The 19,037-nt window shown below is 41.5% G+C and overlaps 1 protein-coding gene across 1 annotated transcript in view; it reads left to right on the top strand.

Moving 5' to 3' along the window:
- Positions 1–18,029, top strand: part of LOC124555846 (glycoprotein 3-alpha-L-fucosyltransferase A) — a 187,557-nt gene extending 169,528 nt beyond the window's left edge. The window contains exon 4 of the mRNA XM_047129911.1: positions 17,660–18,029. Within this exon, the coding sequence (XP_046985867.1) occupies positions 17,660–17,987 (328 nt within the window). The 3' untranslated portion in view covers positions 17,988–18,029. The remainder of the gene's footprint in view (positions 1–17,659) is intronic.
- The last annotated feature ends 1,008 nt before the right edge of the window (positions 18,030–19,037 follow it).

Here is a 19,037-nt window from a genome sequence, read left to right as displayed (position 1 = left end):
ATCTGTAAGTAGGACGGGACGTGGCTTCGGAGATCTATGGTGACCTTTCGGACCCCGTTTAGGACAGGATACGTCCGAAACTGTGTCCACTTCTCCGCAGTGTGGCCGTGGACTGTGCCGTATGGGCGTAGTGCCGCGACGACTTCCTCAGCCGGAAGTTCGAATGGCAATTCGAAAATGCGTATCGTTCGCATACCTAAGCCTGCGTGGTCGACGGTTACCTCCCCCACATTGCCATCAGCGTGACAGAAGCGCAGCCCCTGTTTGGTCTCACGTAGTATGCGTTCGCACGCCGCGTCGTTAATGATTTTCACATAGACCGTGCTGCTCACGATGGACAAATGTATGCCGATAATATCGGTCGCCGGGATCTTCACTTCCTCTCACAGAAAACGCTCCACCTCGAGAGCTTTGGGTCGGGCATAATCGTTGCAGAAAGTAAATCGGAGTGTTGATTTACGGTAACGGTTCGCCATGGATCGTACAAGATAAGCCGGCACTTAAGCAACGGCCGTCAGAAAGTAAACAAGGCGAGCTCGCGCGCTGCACGAAGTCAACACGTACGCGTCCGCTCTGTTGCCCTGCCGAAGGCAGACTGACCACTCAGCTACGGGGGGCGGGCTCAGGTGAGGTGAAGGGTGTGCTTATGATGCCGCAGTGGAACCAAATTTCACCAAAATTTTGTCCAACAGTAGTGTGGACGTATCAGACGATGGGAAGGTCGTCACTCCCCTATCCCCCATCCCCACATCTCATAGCTTCTCTTGACACCTCTGCAGTGGAGGTCAACACCGCAACGTCCAGTGTTGAAATCACGATGTTTTCTTATATCTGGCCGAGGAAAACATTTCAGACACACAGCACCTCAGAATACACGTGGAAAACCCTCAGCAGGTGGCACAAAGAGTGTCAGTGAAACCATCCTTTCCCTTGCGGCGTTCATTTCCACGCATTCCGCGGTCGATAACGACAGCTCGCAGTGCGATGAGCGACAAGACGATGTTCTTGGCAACGTTCGACACTGCTGACACCCCCGGACGATTCAATTGTATGCTAAGGACATCGTGGGGCTGCAACCACACTGAACGTGATCTGACCCCTTTGGAAGGTAATGCGACCACTATTTTTGCTCTTGTACACAGGGTGGAACCACTAGGGGCCGTTCAAAATCATTCGACGGACGAAATTTGAACGTGATCCAAAGTAGCAAAGGGTGTTTATACTTTTTCAGCCCCCTTGTTTCGCGTCCTCCTGTGGTACGATCAAGCTGTAGCATGATCATGGACGGGTGCAACATTGAAACGTACATGAATACAATTGCGAAGGGTCGGTGCCACCCATGTTTTTGAGAACATTAAAAATGTACCTCGAGAGACTTAAGACATCGATTCAGCTGAGTGGTGGCTCAGAGCTGTTCTAGCACCTGAGGGCACGCAGCCCCTATGACACACCTTAGGTGGGGTTTCCTGCCCTCAGGTGTGGGAGCAACAATCTGGCACCACTCAGCTGAATGGGTGTCGGAGTACTTGACAGGTACATTTCTTACATGCTACACAAAGGTGTTTGGGTGGCACTGAGGGTGTTGGCAAACTGGGGGTCTTAGACGGACCCTTTGCCATTTTATTCATGTGTAAATCAAAGCATAAACACCCTTTGCCGCTTCATATCAGGTTCAAATTTCATCGATTGATTTTGAATGGTTCCTAGTGATTCCACATTGTATATCAAAGCAAACATTGCGGTCGCACTACCCCCGAAAGGGGTTAGATCGCGTTCAGCGGTGTTGCAGCATCACGATGTCCTTAGTTTAGGGTACGGGAATCAACGCCCTGAGAGAAACGGTGCTTTCACTGACGCCCTTTGTGCCATCTCCTGACGGTTTTTCGTTTCGTTTCTGAGCGGTAGTGTCTCTTTGTCTGAAATGTTTTCCTTGGCCACCCATAAGAAAACGGCGTGATTTCAAAGCTGGGTGTCGCGATTCGACCTCCATCGCAGAGACGTCAAAATAACGGGTGAAATGTGGATAAGAGGGGCTGTGACGACCTTCCAATCGTGTGACACATCCACGATGGCGTTGGGCAGAATTGTGGTGAAATTTGGTGCCAATGTGACACCATAAACGCACACGTGAACTTCTGAGCTGTGGCCTTTCTTCGCATGTGTCGACACATTACTGCTTGAAGCGTCGCGGAGCCCGAGAGTAACGTCTCAGGGCGCCACGCTTTTGCACCATTACAGAGGAAGGGTGTAGGCATCTTTGAGCCAAATTGCAAACTTGGGAGACGATTACAGGGTTACAAAAAGTGATAAGTTTTTTTGCGCAGTCTGTACTCATGCATGAGGGTACTGCCATTACCAATGTTTGACTACATACACTGCATATTGAAACAGGTAGCCCTGCCATTGCAAACAGTTCAGACTACTCACTGAGCGAGGTCGCGCAAAATGGTTAGCACACTGGACTCTCATTCTTGAGGACGACGATTCAGACGCGCGTCCAGCCATCTAGATTTAGATTTTCCGTGCTTTCCCTAAATCGCTTAAGGCAAATGCCGGGATGGTTCCTTCGAAAGGACACGGCCGCTTTCCTCCACCATCCTTCCATAATCCGAGTTCGTGCTCCGTCCCTAATGATCTCGATGTCGACGGGACGTTTAACACTAATCTCCTCCTCTTCCTTCTTCGGACTATTCAAAGTGAACAAAGCACCAGGCCCGAACATAATTCCTATAAGATTTTATATATAATACGCTGCGGAATTAAATTCTTTCCTATTTCGTGTTCATCGAGAATCTCAAGCGCAACGAATAGTTCCACATGACTGGAAAATAACGCAGGTCACTTCCGTTTTGTAAACGGACAAAACGAAAGATGCACGAAATTGCAGGCCTATATCGCTAACGGTTGTAAGGTTCTAGAACATATTTTAAGCTCCAACATTTTCACATTGATGAAGTACAAGAAGCTACTCGCAGGGAAAAAAACACTCGTGAGGAAAAAGTTTGCTTTATTCACACAAAATATCTTGCAAAAAGCAGATGTAAGTGAATAGGTAGAGTCCGTCTCCTCCATTTTCAAAAAGCATTCGTCAGTACCATATTCTTGATTAATACTAAAAATATGAAACTGAGTATCTTTGTGCATATGCGGATGACTCGACTAATAAAAAGCAGTACGTTATAAGCCTACTGGATGGCACACATTCAACAGAAACGAAAATTACATCGAGTGTGTTCCGAGACAAGCGTTAATGCTCTCAATATACATAAACGATTTATCAAACAGCCAAGTAATGTCAGTAGCACTGTCAGATTGCTGTTGTCTACACGAACGTCGTTGGACGACTGTCAAGGAAAGCAGAAAGATTTGGATAGAATTTCCACTTGGTGTATGATAGCTCTCTCCACCACTGGAGTCCGCAGCTCATGGCCTAGTGGCTAGAGTTGCTGCCTCTGGATCACGGGGTCGATTCCCGGTCACGTCGGGGATTTTTTCCGCTCGGGGACTGGGTGTTTGTGTTGTCCTCATCATCATTCGAGCAGTGCCGAGACTGGAAATCGAAATATTAGGAACTTGTACGGGCGCTGATGACCACGATGTTATGCGCGTATCATCATCATCATCATCATCATCATCATCCACCAGTGGATAAGTACACGACAGTGCTTACAACAAAGGGAAATAATGCGATAGTATCCGATTATAAGATTAGAGGCGAACATCTTAAATGTCTGCAGGTAGTAAGAAAGGCGAAATGAAGACTTCGGTTGATTGGAAGGGTCCTGGGGAGCTGCAGTGAATGTGTACAGAAACCTCACATAAGACGCTACTGTGATCAGTTCTCGACTACTTCTCCACCGTATTGAAATTTTGTGAAGTAAGCATGGCAACAGACAAGGACCGAATTAAAAAATTCTCTGTTAGCTCTGTAGCAAGTCGGTATAGGCCATATCATAATGTAACAGAGGTTCTCAGGGATCTTAAATAGTACTCTTAGCAAGAAAGTGACGGTGTCTCGTAAAATCCTGTTGGGTAAATTAATGCTGTGCGACTGTTCCGCTGCCGCCATCATAAATCTCGCGTAGATATCATGAGAATAAGGTAAGCGAGATCAGGGCGTATACAGAGGCACATGCGGGGTGAACCTAATCTCCATTGACAACAATTCAGAGGTTCTTCAGATATATTTCCTAAGTATTTTGGTATATACTGAGATGACAGAAGTCATGGGATAGCGATACGCACGTATAGAGATTGCCGTAGCATGACGTATAAAATGTATGAAAGAAGAGTGCATAGGTGGAGTTGTTATTGTACTGATTTGATTCATGTGAAAAGGTTTCCGACGTGATTATGGACGTTCGACGGGAATTAACAGAATTTCAACGCGAAAGCGTCTTAGCTAGACGAATATGACAGTCAGTTCCGGAAATCGTTAGGAAATTCAATAAATTCTGAGATCCACATTGTCAAAAGTGTACCGAGAATACCAAATTTCAGGCAATATCTCTCACCACGGACAACGCAGTGGTCGACGGCCTTCACTTAACTACCGAGACAGCGGCGTTTGCGCAGAGTTTTCACTGCTAACAGACAAGCAACATTGCGTGAAATAACCTCAGAAATCAATGTGCAACATACGACGGACGTATCCGTTAGGGTAGTGCGAAAAAATTTGGCATTAATGGACTATGGCAGCAAACGACCGACGCGAATCCCTTTGCTACGACCACAACATCGCTTGCAGCGCCTCTCCAGAGGTCGTCACAATCTCGGTTGGATCCTAGACGACTGGAAAACAGTGGGCTGGTCAGATGAGTCCCGATTTCAATTGATTACAGTTGACCATAGGATTCGAGTGTGGTGCAGACCCCACGAAGCCATGGACCCAAATTGTCAACCACGCGCTGTGCAAGCTGGTGGTGGCTCCATAATGGTGTGGGTTGTGTTTGCATGGAATGGACTGGGGCCTCTGGTCCAAGTGAACCGATCACTTACTGAAAATTGTTATGTTCGGCTGCTTGGAGACGATTTATAGCCACTCAACGATGGAAATTTTTTTGGATGACAATGCGCTATGTCACCAGCCTACAGTCGTTCGCGACTGGTTTGAAGAACATTCTGGACAGCTCAAGCGAATGATTTGGCCACTCAGACCGCCCAACATGAGTCCGATCCAACATTTATAGGACATAATCGAGTGGTCAGTTCATGCACAAAATGCTGCACCGACAACACTTTCGCAATTCTGGACGGCTGTAGAGGCAACATGACTCAATATTTTTGCATGGAACTTCCAACGGCATATTGAGTTCATGCCACGTCGAGTTGCTGCACTCCGAAAGGAAGCCCGACACGATATTAGGAGGTATCCCATGACTTCCGTCACCTCATTGTAGTGTCACTGTGCCCCCTTCTATAGCGTTCAGTGAAACCATAGACGGGATTCATATCGGCCAACTCTTCGTGAGAAGCTTATGCATACTGCAGTGGTTCACTTTAGCGTACAGGTAAAACTAAAAAAAGAACGTTAGACACAACCGAGTCATACTTAGTGCAAGCTTCAGGACGGAGAGTAAAGTTGTAGCTTATTCATCGTGTGGTTGAAACTCCCTTCTAGTCCACGTTTGCTTACCAATACATAATTACGCAAATATGGGTTTTGTCCTGAGCAAACACAAATTTGTGTCTGCACAAGGCAGAACCTTACTTCCATAATCACATAAAGTGGCTACAGTTGCTAACAGCAGGTACCGTGAGTGAACGGAACAAGACTATTATCCAAACGAGACACGCAGCGCATATCGTATTAGTTGACCACAATATTATTGCACGTGGGAGTAAGGGCACTTCTGTCGGCTCATCGTGAGTCTGCGGGTAATCGGGCTTGATACTATATGCACAATTGACATGAAAGCCTTGGTAGTGCGATGTGTTTTCCTTAGGCACCGTTGTACTTTTTTACTGTAACGTCACTGCGTGTATCAAATAACGGCAAAAGTGCACTAACTTCGTGGCTGAGTACTAGACATCTGTAGTGCACTTATTTTCAGTGCAATACGTATGCGAGATAAATGAGGGGGGGGGGGGAGGGGAACAATTTAATTGCAATTACTTTGGAAGGATCCAACGCAGTGCACCGATTTGTCATACCAAAATACTCAGAAAACATTCCTGAAAATCTCTGAATTTCGCTCGTGTTCGCCCTTTATACAGTAGTTTTCCTCTCGCTCGATACACGAATGGAATAGGACAGAAAATCGCTGGACTGTTGGTGTGAAATACCCTCGGGCATGTACTGTACTGTACTGTCGTGAGTTTGGGAATGTGCTCGTGTCGACACGAAGACTGATCAGCAATACTTCCCGTGGGATGTCCACACGTAACTCTGAATCCTGAAAAGTTCTACTGATAGATATTCCCTTACTTACCCCGTTCTAGAAAGTCTACTAGTACAAATTACCGTGATTAAATCACATTCCAGACTAGTCGGGACCATGAACACATGGCTTATACAAACATTCGCAGCAATTACTGGAAATGAATACTAACAGAGTGAAGATATGACGAAAATTCATATCACATACTGAAACGACGAACTAGGGCTCCAATCTGTCTGAATAGTTCTGCACATGGTTTCCACAAATAAACGTAAAACCAAATAATAAAGGCAACAAAAAAGGTGGCACGTGTGATGAAAAGAAGAAAGGATGGAAGATGAGGATTTACATCTAACTGAAGATGAAGTCATTAGAGCACAAGTTCGAGCAAGACAAGGAAGGGGGAAGTGTGAATACATGGGACGACTGTACAAATAATTTATTTACAACTTGTCTGAAATGTACAAAACGATAAGTCAGCTTCATATGACATATGTAGCATCACGAGTGAGGTGAGATATAAAAAGGCCATCCCTACAGACCTCCGCCCTTAAAGTTCCGCGTCTACTGGTATGTGAATCCGCATAAAAATATAGCATCCAGCCTCATTACAGACACTACCTCATCCGAATGTATCTCTTTCAGGTATGTTTAACGGATAACAATGGCTTTTCAACAAATCAAATGCCACTTTGTAAGCCAATTTGGGTCATATTCATGAATAGAGAGAGTTCCCCAAAATGGTTCAAATGGCTCCAAGCACTATGGGACTTCACATCTGAGGTCATCAGTCCCCTAGACGTAGAACTACACATCAATGCCCGAGGCAGAATTCGAACTGTAGCAGCAGCGTGGTTCCGGACTGAAGCGCCTAGAACCGCTCGCCCGGAGAGTTCCGCTCGTTAGACCTGTAGATCAGAGTACCTGTTCATAATCAAGAAAAATGAATATTTGGGTTTGATATCTCACTGATGATGAAGTCATTATGACAGAATGTAACCAGCGAGTCCTGTGACTTCATCTCCAAACTCGCCATCTGCGTGTGTCCGCAGACTCGACTCATGAGTTTCCGCCGCAGTCCACTCGTTACCTGAAGCACACGCACCTAAAATTCCTCGTTTAGCGCATGCGCAATGAGCAGCATACTCGGAAATTTGTAACTTCTCACTCGGCACTGTCTATGGATCACTGACGTCACAGACACACTCACGTCGTGGTTGGTTGCTGATTTACAAGTAGGCATAAAAAGTGCACGAACTCAGAGTAGTCGATTTTGACCAGAGAGTCGCTTGTGTAAAACAGGCTCGAGTCTGTTGTCGGGTACACAAGTGGACTCAACTCGCACACGGAAAGGAGAGCGAGCACACGATTTCACAAGTATAACCACGGAATAGCAGCGTTCCCGTTACATACACAATTTCCGCCATTAACATGTAAATTATTATTCATTTATTTCACACATTCATGATTTCGGTTTCATAGTCATTCTAAAGTGAAAGATGAAATGTCACAAAGTTTCCGACCAGCCTAAAAGACAGACATTTATTGTATACCAATATAATATCTGATCGGTTAGCAGTGAAATTTTTTCTGTTTACACATATATTTATATAGGTAAAACTTTGTCGAAGATTGCTGTAAATTTATTTTAATATTTAACATCTATTCAGAGAATGTCTAACAGCTACGTTCACATATACACACTTTCGAGGCGTCACAGAATCTATAAAGATGGTGCCAGAAAACATGACATGAGAATGAAGTGCAGTCTCTAAATGGTGATTAATTACTATAATAAATTGCAGAAATGAATGACAATCTACACAACACGCCGTTAGTCCAAAAGCGCAAGTTGCCATGACCAAATGAATACAGAAATAGCTCGCTTCTTGTCTCAGGGATATAATGTGATGCTCTTTACCCAGTTTTCGTTTCAAGTAGCACGTATGTTTTCTAGTGGTGGAGGTAGAATACAACCTTTTTTGCACTGGACGAATTTTTTATGTTTTTCTTATAAAGCGTGAACTATTGCATGAAACGTATAGCAGACATTGCTCCTCTAACGGAACAGATTTGCAGTAGTGTACTTTGCAGCAATTGGACTGCTCCTTATACCCCCACAGTCTCACAGAACACAGCTTCATTAGAGGCCATCTGATCCCGACAACAGGTCATTTCGCCTAGATCGCGTACTCTTCTTTCTTACTAACAATAAGACAGTCACGACTAGCCTTACACTCCTGCACGCTACCGCAAGAGAGAACGAGTCGACGAGTATGTAGCGACCGCGGCGCCACAGTCATGCTCGCGAAATTAAAGTGGGAACGAAGGAAGCTCGTTAGCACTGGAGGAACAGCTCCTACTCGCTCCGTTTCTGATCTGTAACGGAAACCTAAATCTGTACGTCAGGTTTTACCCCTCCTCCTGAATGCAAGTTCAGTGTCTTAATCATTGTACTACCTAGCTCGGTTACACGTTCATCCACTTTCTGTTTAGAGCAAAGAGTGGTACACATGTGCCTGGTTATCTGGCTCCACAATTATGAAGTCTGTCGTTATTATGTGATGGCATCATCCTTCTTCATTTTACAGAAAGGACAGACCAGAGTTGGGACGGGGTCACAATCCTGTATCTCCTAACGGATAGCAGGAATTATCAAAAGTATTTGTCATTGTCCTCACTTTCCCTGACTAAATCTTGTGGTTGATGAACCTGTGATTAGAAATGGTCATAATGGTCTAAAGACTATGACAAATATTGTTTTTGTTTTAATGTGGACACAGACCAAACTTAAGGAAACTTGAAGGAGGCACACATCACAAGTAAACACTTTATTCTGACTGAAAAGCATCCGACTAATCTTTAGCTCTTTCAGCATTAAGGTTCTCATTAGGAGAAAGAATTTACCTTTGACAGCATATGAAATACTCATCCCATACTTTGAGTTCAGGAAATTACTGTATTACCTCTTGTACTCTAAGAACTTGATGAATGTGTTGAAAATACGTGACTTTTAGGCACCATTTAAGACATAAATGTCAGTACCAATTCATTAACTGACATCACTGTATCTAATCTGGCTGGGGTGTTGGTAACAAAGGAACAGAAAAAAATCCCAATTTGCCATCTTGTTTTGGTTTCAGTGTTCATGGCATCTTTCGATGAGGATCTCTTTCAGGCCAGAGATTAATGAGCCTATAGTAAATAATATGTACTCACTCAAGTACTACATATCCCTTCTGGCAGTTTCTTCCTGTAAGCACTTACAGTAACTGATCACTGTTCTGCACTTTTGCTTTACTCATATCTGCCATTCTTGCTACAATAGTATATAGGGAGTTCAGGAAGTAAGTTACAAGTCATCCTACATGAACACCATTGGGCAACAAGAGTGGCACATTGCCCGACAGTAATACATGTTCCGCGCTTTGTGCAGACACAATTCTGCTACGGTATGGATAACACGTGCATCACAGTGTGGGAGTGAAATGGTACAGCAGCTGCAAATGTACTCCAAAGTTTTAGTATGAAGGATAATACGATTCTTGTGAGCAAAAGACATATATTTGACACAGATTTATCATGAAAATCTGGCAATATATAGACCAAATGCAATATTGTGTCTAGCCATTGTGAAGTGGTGCCAACAATTTGACCATGACATGGGTGATGCTGACTGGAAAGAGAGGAAGATCTTGCACCTTGAGATTTGCACCTATTTGGCAAGATGAATGAACATCTGATGGGAAAGAGATTTTTCTAGGAAGAAAATTTTCACACACTGGTTTCCCGATGGCTCTGTGGCCAACGAGCAAATTTCCATCATTGAGCAACTGAACAATTGGTAGAACATTCTAACTGTTGCTTACAGAGTCTTTGTGTCTATGTAGAACAACAGTGTAATGTAACCGTGTCACTTTGAAGAGTGGTGCAGCATGCAATAAAAGTTATCTGGCCTGCAATAATAATGTGAAACTCGCTTTTTTAAGTTCCCTCTTAGCTTTCTGTCATGGAGGATGGTATGAAGTAAAATAGTTTCACAGAGCTACAATATGAAACAGTGATTTAAATAGAAGCAGTATTTCATTTGTTTCTGATTTTGTGTCATATAGTACTCAAGTCAGAAAATGAAACTGGTTTTGATACTTTAAAAGTGTGGACCACATTTCATACATACATTTATATGTAAATTATATGATATACAAACATTTAGTGCTTATAAACATCATGTAAAAGAGAAACACTAAATGGGTAATAAATATACTCTCCTAGGTTCTCAACTGAACAAGCCATTTTCTCATTTGTCAACCAACTCCTTGAATCAATAAACAAGAAAATGTCACCAGTTAGAATCTTTTGTGATCTGTCAATTGTATTCGACCGTGTAGATCAAAGAGTTCTACTAAGACAGGCTGAGCATTATGGCTTGAAAGATAAAGTAGGGAAGTGGTTTGAGCCATATCTAAATGACAGAAATCAGAAAGTAGTATTCAACAGTTGTGCAAAGGCACCTGCCAACTCTGATTGGGGTACATTAAAATGTGGAGTGCCGCAGGGCTCGGTGCCTGGACCCTTACTTTTCTGAATCTTTGTAAATGACCTCTCACGGTGTGTGACCTAAGAAGGACACTTCACCCTATTTGCAGATGACACAACCATTATGATTGACAAGGTACCCAGCTGCAGTCTAGAGAACATTGCAGTCACTATATTCCAAGAAGTTCTAGATTGGTTCACTGCAAATGGTCTGTCCCTCAAAGTTAGTAAGACACATTTCATTCAGTTTCAAACAGTAAACAAAAAATTGGAAAATGTTGAATTAAAGTGTGGAGACAAAGAAATAGTGAAAGTTGTATCTTCCAAATTTCTGGGCTTACGTATTGATAACAAACTAAACTGGTCTGTCCACATCACTGACCTGCGTAAAAGACAGAATTCAGCAGCATTTGCCATTCGCTCAACTGCATCTGTTTGTGACATGGAAACAATCAAAACTGCATATGTTGGTTATTTCCATTCACTTATGACGTATGGCATCATATTCTGGGGAAATCAACCACAAGCAAATAAAGTATTTGTTGCACAGAAGAGAGTTATCAGGATTATGAGTAGAGTGCATCCTAGATCTTCTTGCAGAAATTTATTCAAACAGCTGGGGATCCTCACCAAGCCTTGTCAATACTTTTTGCTTTGTGAACAAAAATTATCCAATTTGTAACATGAATAGTGCATACAATGATCACAATACAAGAAGAAAACATGATCTTCACAAAAATTTTAAAAATCTCAGCATGGTACAGAAAGGAGTTCATTATTCAAGCATAAAAGTGCTCAATAAACTTCCTGTCCATATTGAGCCAATCATTGGGGATCTTACTAAACTCAAAACAGAGCTAAAACTTTATCTTTTGGATAATTCTTTCTATTCTTTACAGGAATTCTTTGATAATGTGTAAAACTTCTTGAATTTGTGTTTAATTTCATGCATTTCTAATAGAACTGATTATGGAGATTAGCATATCACTTGTTGGCAGAATATTTCTTAGATGAATTAGGCCTACTTTAAATTTGTTTATGTAATCATCTATGTCATTACTGCACTATTATTTATCCAATCATCTATGTCATTACTGTACTATTATCTGTGTTGTTATCTGAATTTTGGTGTGGAATTATTTGACATGTGGATGTCCTTTTTCATGTATCTGTTTATATATGTTAAACTGGTTGCCTCATGATCATCTACATGTGGCTATTACTGTAATAACCTGACACATTCTACATCATAGCGATACATTCGCATCAAGGACCCACGGAACTCGAAAATAAATAAAATAAAATCAGGCTGTTCAACAAGCAATAGTCCTACTCAATGAGGCCAAGGCCTGGTTCATTGTTAACAGGATGAAAATTATTCAAAAAACATGCAGAAGTTGATGAGGTTTTTTAATTGATACCAAGTTAACCTGGTAACAGCATACTAAACATGTTCCAAACTTCCATGGATCCTCTACCTCTTGAGTAAAACTATAAAGTATAATATCAGAACAGTACCTACTGATAGCGTTGTATGCAATGTTCTGCAGGCACATCAGCTATGGGCTGCTGCTGTGAGGCCACTCTGCAGCCTGTAAGAGTGCTTTTATTGCAAAATATAGCAATGAGAACATTATCTCAAGCAAAACAAGAGACCATTGTAAAAACAAACAATGGAAATTCCATGTTGGAATATCACTGTTACAGGGAAAAGATAGATTGCTACTCACCATTAGGATCACATGTAGAGTTGCAGACATGCACAATGAAAAAGACACAATCACATTAGCTTTCAGTCAAAGCCTCCTTCAGAAAAGGAAACATACAAACATCCATTCATGAAAGCAAACACATTTCATGCACACATGACCACCATCTCTGGCAGCTACAACTGGAATCATTCTCTGCTAGGGGTACATGAAAGTTTAGACAATAATGAACTCCAGAGAAAGTATTCAAACTGCCATGTGAAGAATATTCTTTTAGAGATATTGCTGAAAATGTTGTCCATTAACAATAACACACAACTGGTATCTTTGTGCTAATGATTGTCTAGCACACTCAAAACAAAGAGATGTTTCATGAATCTTGGGTTCAGCTTCAGCCACATGGACAAACAGCTCTTTTTGAGTGTCTGTTGGTGTCTCAGACACCACAAGCTCCACCCCCCCCCCCCCCCCCAAAAAAAAGAAATCCATAGGAGTCAGATCAGGGTCCAAAAGTTGTGGAAAACATTGTCTAAATGTCCTCTAACATCAAGTGCATTGTGTCGTACAGCCCTGTTATTCTAGAATCATAATCACTGGCTGACTAATAGTGGGAAATTCTCCAACATTTCTGGTAATACTTAATGCAGAAAGACATGGTAATTTTCTCCAGTAAGCATGTTGGGGAGAAGATTCACCCCCAATTGGATGTTCATGAACAATACCGCCCCACACATTTATGGAAAATATCTGTTGATGGTGGAATACATGAGTCACCTCAGGATTTTCCAAATCCCAGGCATGGCTATTGTGGCTGTTAAATATTCCTTCATTTGTGAAAGCAGCCTTTGTAGAAAACAAAATGAACATTTGGAAGTCAGTGATGTTTACTGGTTGGTATGGGTGCCATTGGCAAAACTTCATGTGCTGGGGAAAGTAATCAGCTGGTAGGTTTTGTATCTCCTCACACCTGAGTGGATGCATGTCCGTTTCACACAAGGCAGTCCACATACTGGTGTTGAAGGTATTACCACCTTGTTAATGGATTGTGTACTGGTGCTGAGGTTGTCCCCAGTTAGTTGTAACACAGCTTCCTCAAATTGAACAGTTCGCACACTTCAAGATCTACCAGTTTCCCATTAGTCTAGCCAAAGGGATCCATGTCAATGAACAATGCCATTAATCCCTTGAAATGTGATATTATTTGGTAACCTCCTCCCTGGAAATTTTTCTGCATGCAGGTGCCTTGCTGTTTGACTGTTCTATCATTTCTCCCCATAAATGAGATGTACCGGGTGATCAAAAAGTCAGTATTAATTTGAAAACTTAATGAACCACGGAATAATGTAGATGGAGAGGTGAAAATTGACACGCATGCTTGGAATGACATGGGGTTTTATAAGAACAAAAAAAAAGTTCACAAAATGCCCGACAGGTGGCGCTGGACAGCAAAACGTCAGTGACTGCGCATGACAATCATGTATAAAAGGAGCTGTAATGAGTGAGAGAATCAGATGTGCCAGCAGTTGCAGCATGTTGATATTACCTGAAAAGGTGCTTTTGGTGAAGCTGTACTATCAGAATGGGAAATGTGCTAATTCAGCGTTACGATCCTATCACTATAGGGGATTCGAACGGGTAAAGATCCTTTGATTTTATCCATACTGGATGAGAGGTCATGGTTGTGAATGTCAATGTTACAAAATATATCGGCCCAACCACGTATTGTGCCTGGTGCATGTTCCATTTTAGCGAGTTTTAACAGGTTGTTTTACTTTTTATTATTCTAATGATGGAAGCTTGACTTCCAAAACACGTCAATCTTAGTGTTTTCTATAAACAAGTGGTTGAGCCGATATATTTTTTAACATTGGGTAAAGGTCTGTTGACAAATGCAGCTGTGGCGAGAATGATTTCAAAGTTCGAAGCCACAGGTTGTTAAGACGATAGATCCCGTAGTGGCCGACCGAGCACAAGGCGTAACACTACTGAGACAGTTCAGAAAGAAATGGAGACTGTAGCAGGTTCATCTATGTACGGGGAAGTCAGTACTCGTGCAGTCGCACATCACGCCGGCATTCCATACACTACTGTTTGGTTGGCACTTAGGCGTACCCTCTGATGCTATCCGTACAAAATCCACCAGCATCATGAACTGTTACCTGGCAATTTCGTGAAGCAGAGAGCATTTGCGGTGTGGGCGTTTCAAAAGATGGCGGAAGATGACGATTGGTTGAGTAACGTGTTGTGAACCGACGTAGCTCATTTTATGCTCTGAGGGTCCATAAACGCCCACAACTGTAGAATTTGGGCTACCGAAAATCCTAGAACTGTCGTGGAAACTCCATTGCATGACGAGAAACTCACAGTATGGGTTGGATTTACCACATCTACCGTTATCGGGCTGTTTTTCTTCGAGGAAATGCGTGATTCTGGTTTTGTAACTGCTACCGTGACAGGTGAGAGGTATGCCGATATGTTACAGAATCGCATGATCCCTAGCCTGGCTGATAAACACCTGCTGTAACGTACGATGCTTATGCAGGATGGCGCTCCACCCTATACTGCTAGACACGTGAAAGATCTCTCGCGCGCGTCGTTTGGTGATGATCGTGTGCTCAGCCATCACTTTTGTCATGCTTGGCCTCCCAGGTCCCCAGACCTCAGTCCGTGTGATTATTGGCTTTGGGGTCACCTGAAGTCACAAGTGTATCGTGATCGACCGACATCTCTAGGGATGCTAAAAGACAACATCCGATGTCAATGCCTCACCAAAACTCCGGACATGCTTTACAGTGCTGTTCACAACATTATTCCTCGACTACAGTTATTGTTGAGGAATGATGGTGGACATATTGAGCATTTCCTGTAAAGAACATCATCTTTGCTTTGTCTTACTTTGTTATGCTAATTATTGCTATTCTGATCAGATGAAGCGCCATCTGTCGACATTTCTTGAACGTTTGTATTTTTTTCATTCTAATAAAACCCCATGTCATTCCAAGCATGTGTGTCGATTTGTACCTCTCTGTCTACATTATTCCGTGATTTATTCAGTTTTCGAATTTATACTGACTTTTTGATCATCCGGTATGTCAGCTTACGTGGTCTGAGTGTAATCAGCCATAAAGAACCTGTACACATCAGTACAAACAACATGTGGGCAAGCAATGGCCCATGGGTCACATCTGGCCTGCAATGGTTTCAATCTGGCCTGCAGAAGAAATACACAAAGTTATTTAATTACTAGTCGTCTGGAACTGCCTATCACCACTGACGTATTTTTTCCCAGTCTTTCTCATATTAGCATTAGTAAATAATTCTTGTCCATTGTAGAATGTATTAGAACATTGCAACTGTTGAAACTGAATGTGATTTTCAATGAATAAACTGCAACCAGGAACGTATATAAGCAGTGTTTTCCCATAATGACATTTCAAGATGCCTGGCAACCCATCTTCAGATGGTTACAGTTATTTACATGTTGTGAACATTGTTTCTTTACTAACAGTGTTGCATAATTTTTCAGTGGAAGCTTTTAAGACAACTTCTGCAAAACATTGTAACTAAAGATATAATGTTCATGATGCATAAATAAATGTATACATCTGATGAAGGGATGAAAAGAATGGATATAATCTCAAAAATGTGTGTTTTGAGACATAATTTGTTGGCTTGGCGTGTCAGGAAAGAGGTGCCATTGATATTGATGTGTTACTCCATAAAGATTAACGTCACAGATGCTATAGCTTTGACTTTATACGATAGCAGCACTGCTGCAGCATCACGTGACACGGTGGCCCATGAATTTAAGTAACTGTGAATCAGACTCACAGGTCAGCAAAGGCTCATGATGCCTGGTATAAACTTTTATGTAAACACAACACAACATAAACCTTAATAATGTAGTTGTTTATCCAGGGACATGGACATTGCTACCAGTAATGACAACTTACCCTTTCCAGCAATAAGATGTAATTGTGTTGCATATCAGATTCATGTGTCAATATGTTACACACAAAATGATCAAAACAACATTGAATATTAGCCTAAGGGAAGAGCAGCATGAAACCCTTAAAGGGCCCCTAACGAAGAAACAGACCACCTGTGCTATTTGCACCACATAACAAAAGTGTTTCTTTTTATATACTCCAGTAACACTAAACATTTGTATACATAGTTATTTTATATCCTGTATATCTTTCCAGCAGTACTGAAGTTTAATACATTGTTTTAAAGTCACACTGAAAACCTTTGTTAATATATACTGGGTGGTTATAATTAAAGTGCAGCTACTCACAGAGGTTGAGTATGGGCTGTAACTGTCATATGATAATGAGTAGATACTCTGATGTGTTAATGTGGAACCCTTTTATGCTGAAATAAAAATAGTTTCAGTTTTAGCTACTAGGTGCAAATCTGGTGCTGTGAACACAAGGAAGACATATAGAAATGTTTCCATATGTAATGGGTTAGGAATGGGATATGGGTGGAAAAGGTCAAGGAAGTGAGAAAGGCAAATGTTGATTTTATTATTACACAGTGTTTTCAGTATGAGCACCAGAGACATTGACAAGATGCTGTAGGCGCCAGATTTGCACCTGGTGGCCAAAATTGGAACTAATTTTTTCCAGCATAAATCAGTTCCACAATAACACATTTCAATATCTACCAAGTTTTGCTGCCATACAATAGTAGGTATGTGTAGCATTTCGAATTTTGTCTGCAATATAAAATTTCTACATTCAACAAAAAAAGAGCAGGTTACAGTACAGATGTAGCTATGGTTGTGCAAGTTATTTTAACGAACTACATCAACACTTTTGACTCCTCCTGTTGATTATCATGTGTAATTAATTCAGAATAACATTTACACTACAGTTCACAAATATGTCACTGTGAAGTAAAGAAACTAGTTGTCAAATTGATTTTATTGCAAGACTCTCTGCCATTGTACTTGATGCATATAATTGCTTGAGTGAGGTGCTGGATGGTTGACATGATAAAGATTCATAATTCTCTACTTTTATTTTGCAGGAGGAATGTTCTGCCTGTAGTTATGGGAGCAAGACCTGAAGACTACGCACGAAATGCTCCAGAGCGTTCCTACATCCATGTTGATGAATTTGCCTCCGCTAAAGAACTGGCAGCATACTTACATCAGCTTGACACAGATGATGAGCTGTATAATTCTTATTTTCGTTGGAAGGGCACTGGAGAGTTCATTAACACATACTTCTTCTGTCGTCTTTGTGCACTCCTTCATGATGATTTCCCAGCCAAAGCGTATCGTGATATAAATGAGTGGTGGCGAGGTCCAGGAACTTGTACTAGTGGATCTTGGCGAAAGGTTACTCATGAATAATGAAATTTGAGAAAAGATGCTGATTTAAAAGAGAATCAGTTTCATATTTCCATGTTAAGTATTATACCACTACAACATGCTGCAAAATGTGGCTGTCACCTGCATCTTGTAAGATAGATAGTCATATCATTCTGGAGAGAACAATGATAATTAACCTGAGAAAATAACATGTACATATTGTACAAATAAACAGCAGACAGAGAATGTGCTATTTAATGTCTAATACGGTTAGGTCAGCTATGGTGAATGAAATGGTTTCTTATCTAATGTAAGTGCACCTATATTATGTTCAATTTTTTTGAAATTTGGCTTCACAGTGAGGGTGAACAATACAGATTTCATTCCAGTATATCAGTGCATTCCATTCAGTTTAATCTCTCTTGCAGTCAAATTAGGAGAAAGCTTCAATTTAAACACAGAATTTTTTTTATCCATACTATAATCATGAAAAAGATGATACAGCACTTTAAAATTACACAAAAATAATATTGAAGAGTATAGGGGCATGGAAATGAGAAGAAAAAGTCACTCATAACTTTATGTCCAACAGACACACACTCTACATGGTACATGATGTATAGTGCCATCAGTGGAACATCAGCACAAGAGGTACAGAGTACTGATTAGATGTCAAAGTACTGTTAAAATTGGAGATGATTAATAGTTGGATTATTGCCAATGGCTGTCTGAGAAGGGAAGTAAAACTTCATGGGTAAACAAAAAGAAAAGTGTAATGTAAACTAATTGAATATTGAGGGGGGGGGGGGGGGGGGGCAAAGGCTTGATATAACATGAAGATCTGGGACTGAATAAGGAGTCGTCGTTCACAAGATTAGCTGATCTTGGCACATCACTTCTTATTAAATGAGTAATGAACAATCATCTCTTGACTAGTCCTGTATCCAATACTCAGAAATTTTTATCAGATATACACTTTCCACTGCTTGCATTCTGTTTCATCTAGACACTTCTGTAGCTCTCATTATCCATGATTACACATAATTTTCTGTATTACATTACTATCCTACAACATCATGTAAAAGGAACTTG

The sequence above is a fragment of the Schistocerca americana genome, chromosome X (assembly GCF_021461395.2).
Source record: "Schistocerca americana isolate TAMUIC-IGC-003095 chromosome X, iqSchAmer2.1, whole genome shotgun sequence".
Lineage (NCBI taxonomy): Eukaryota > Metazoa > Arthropoda > Insecta > Orthoptera > Acrididae > Schistocerca > Schistocerca americana.
Note: the sequence above shows the minus strand (reverse complement) of the source record. Positions and strands in the feature narration are given on the sequence as shown.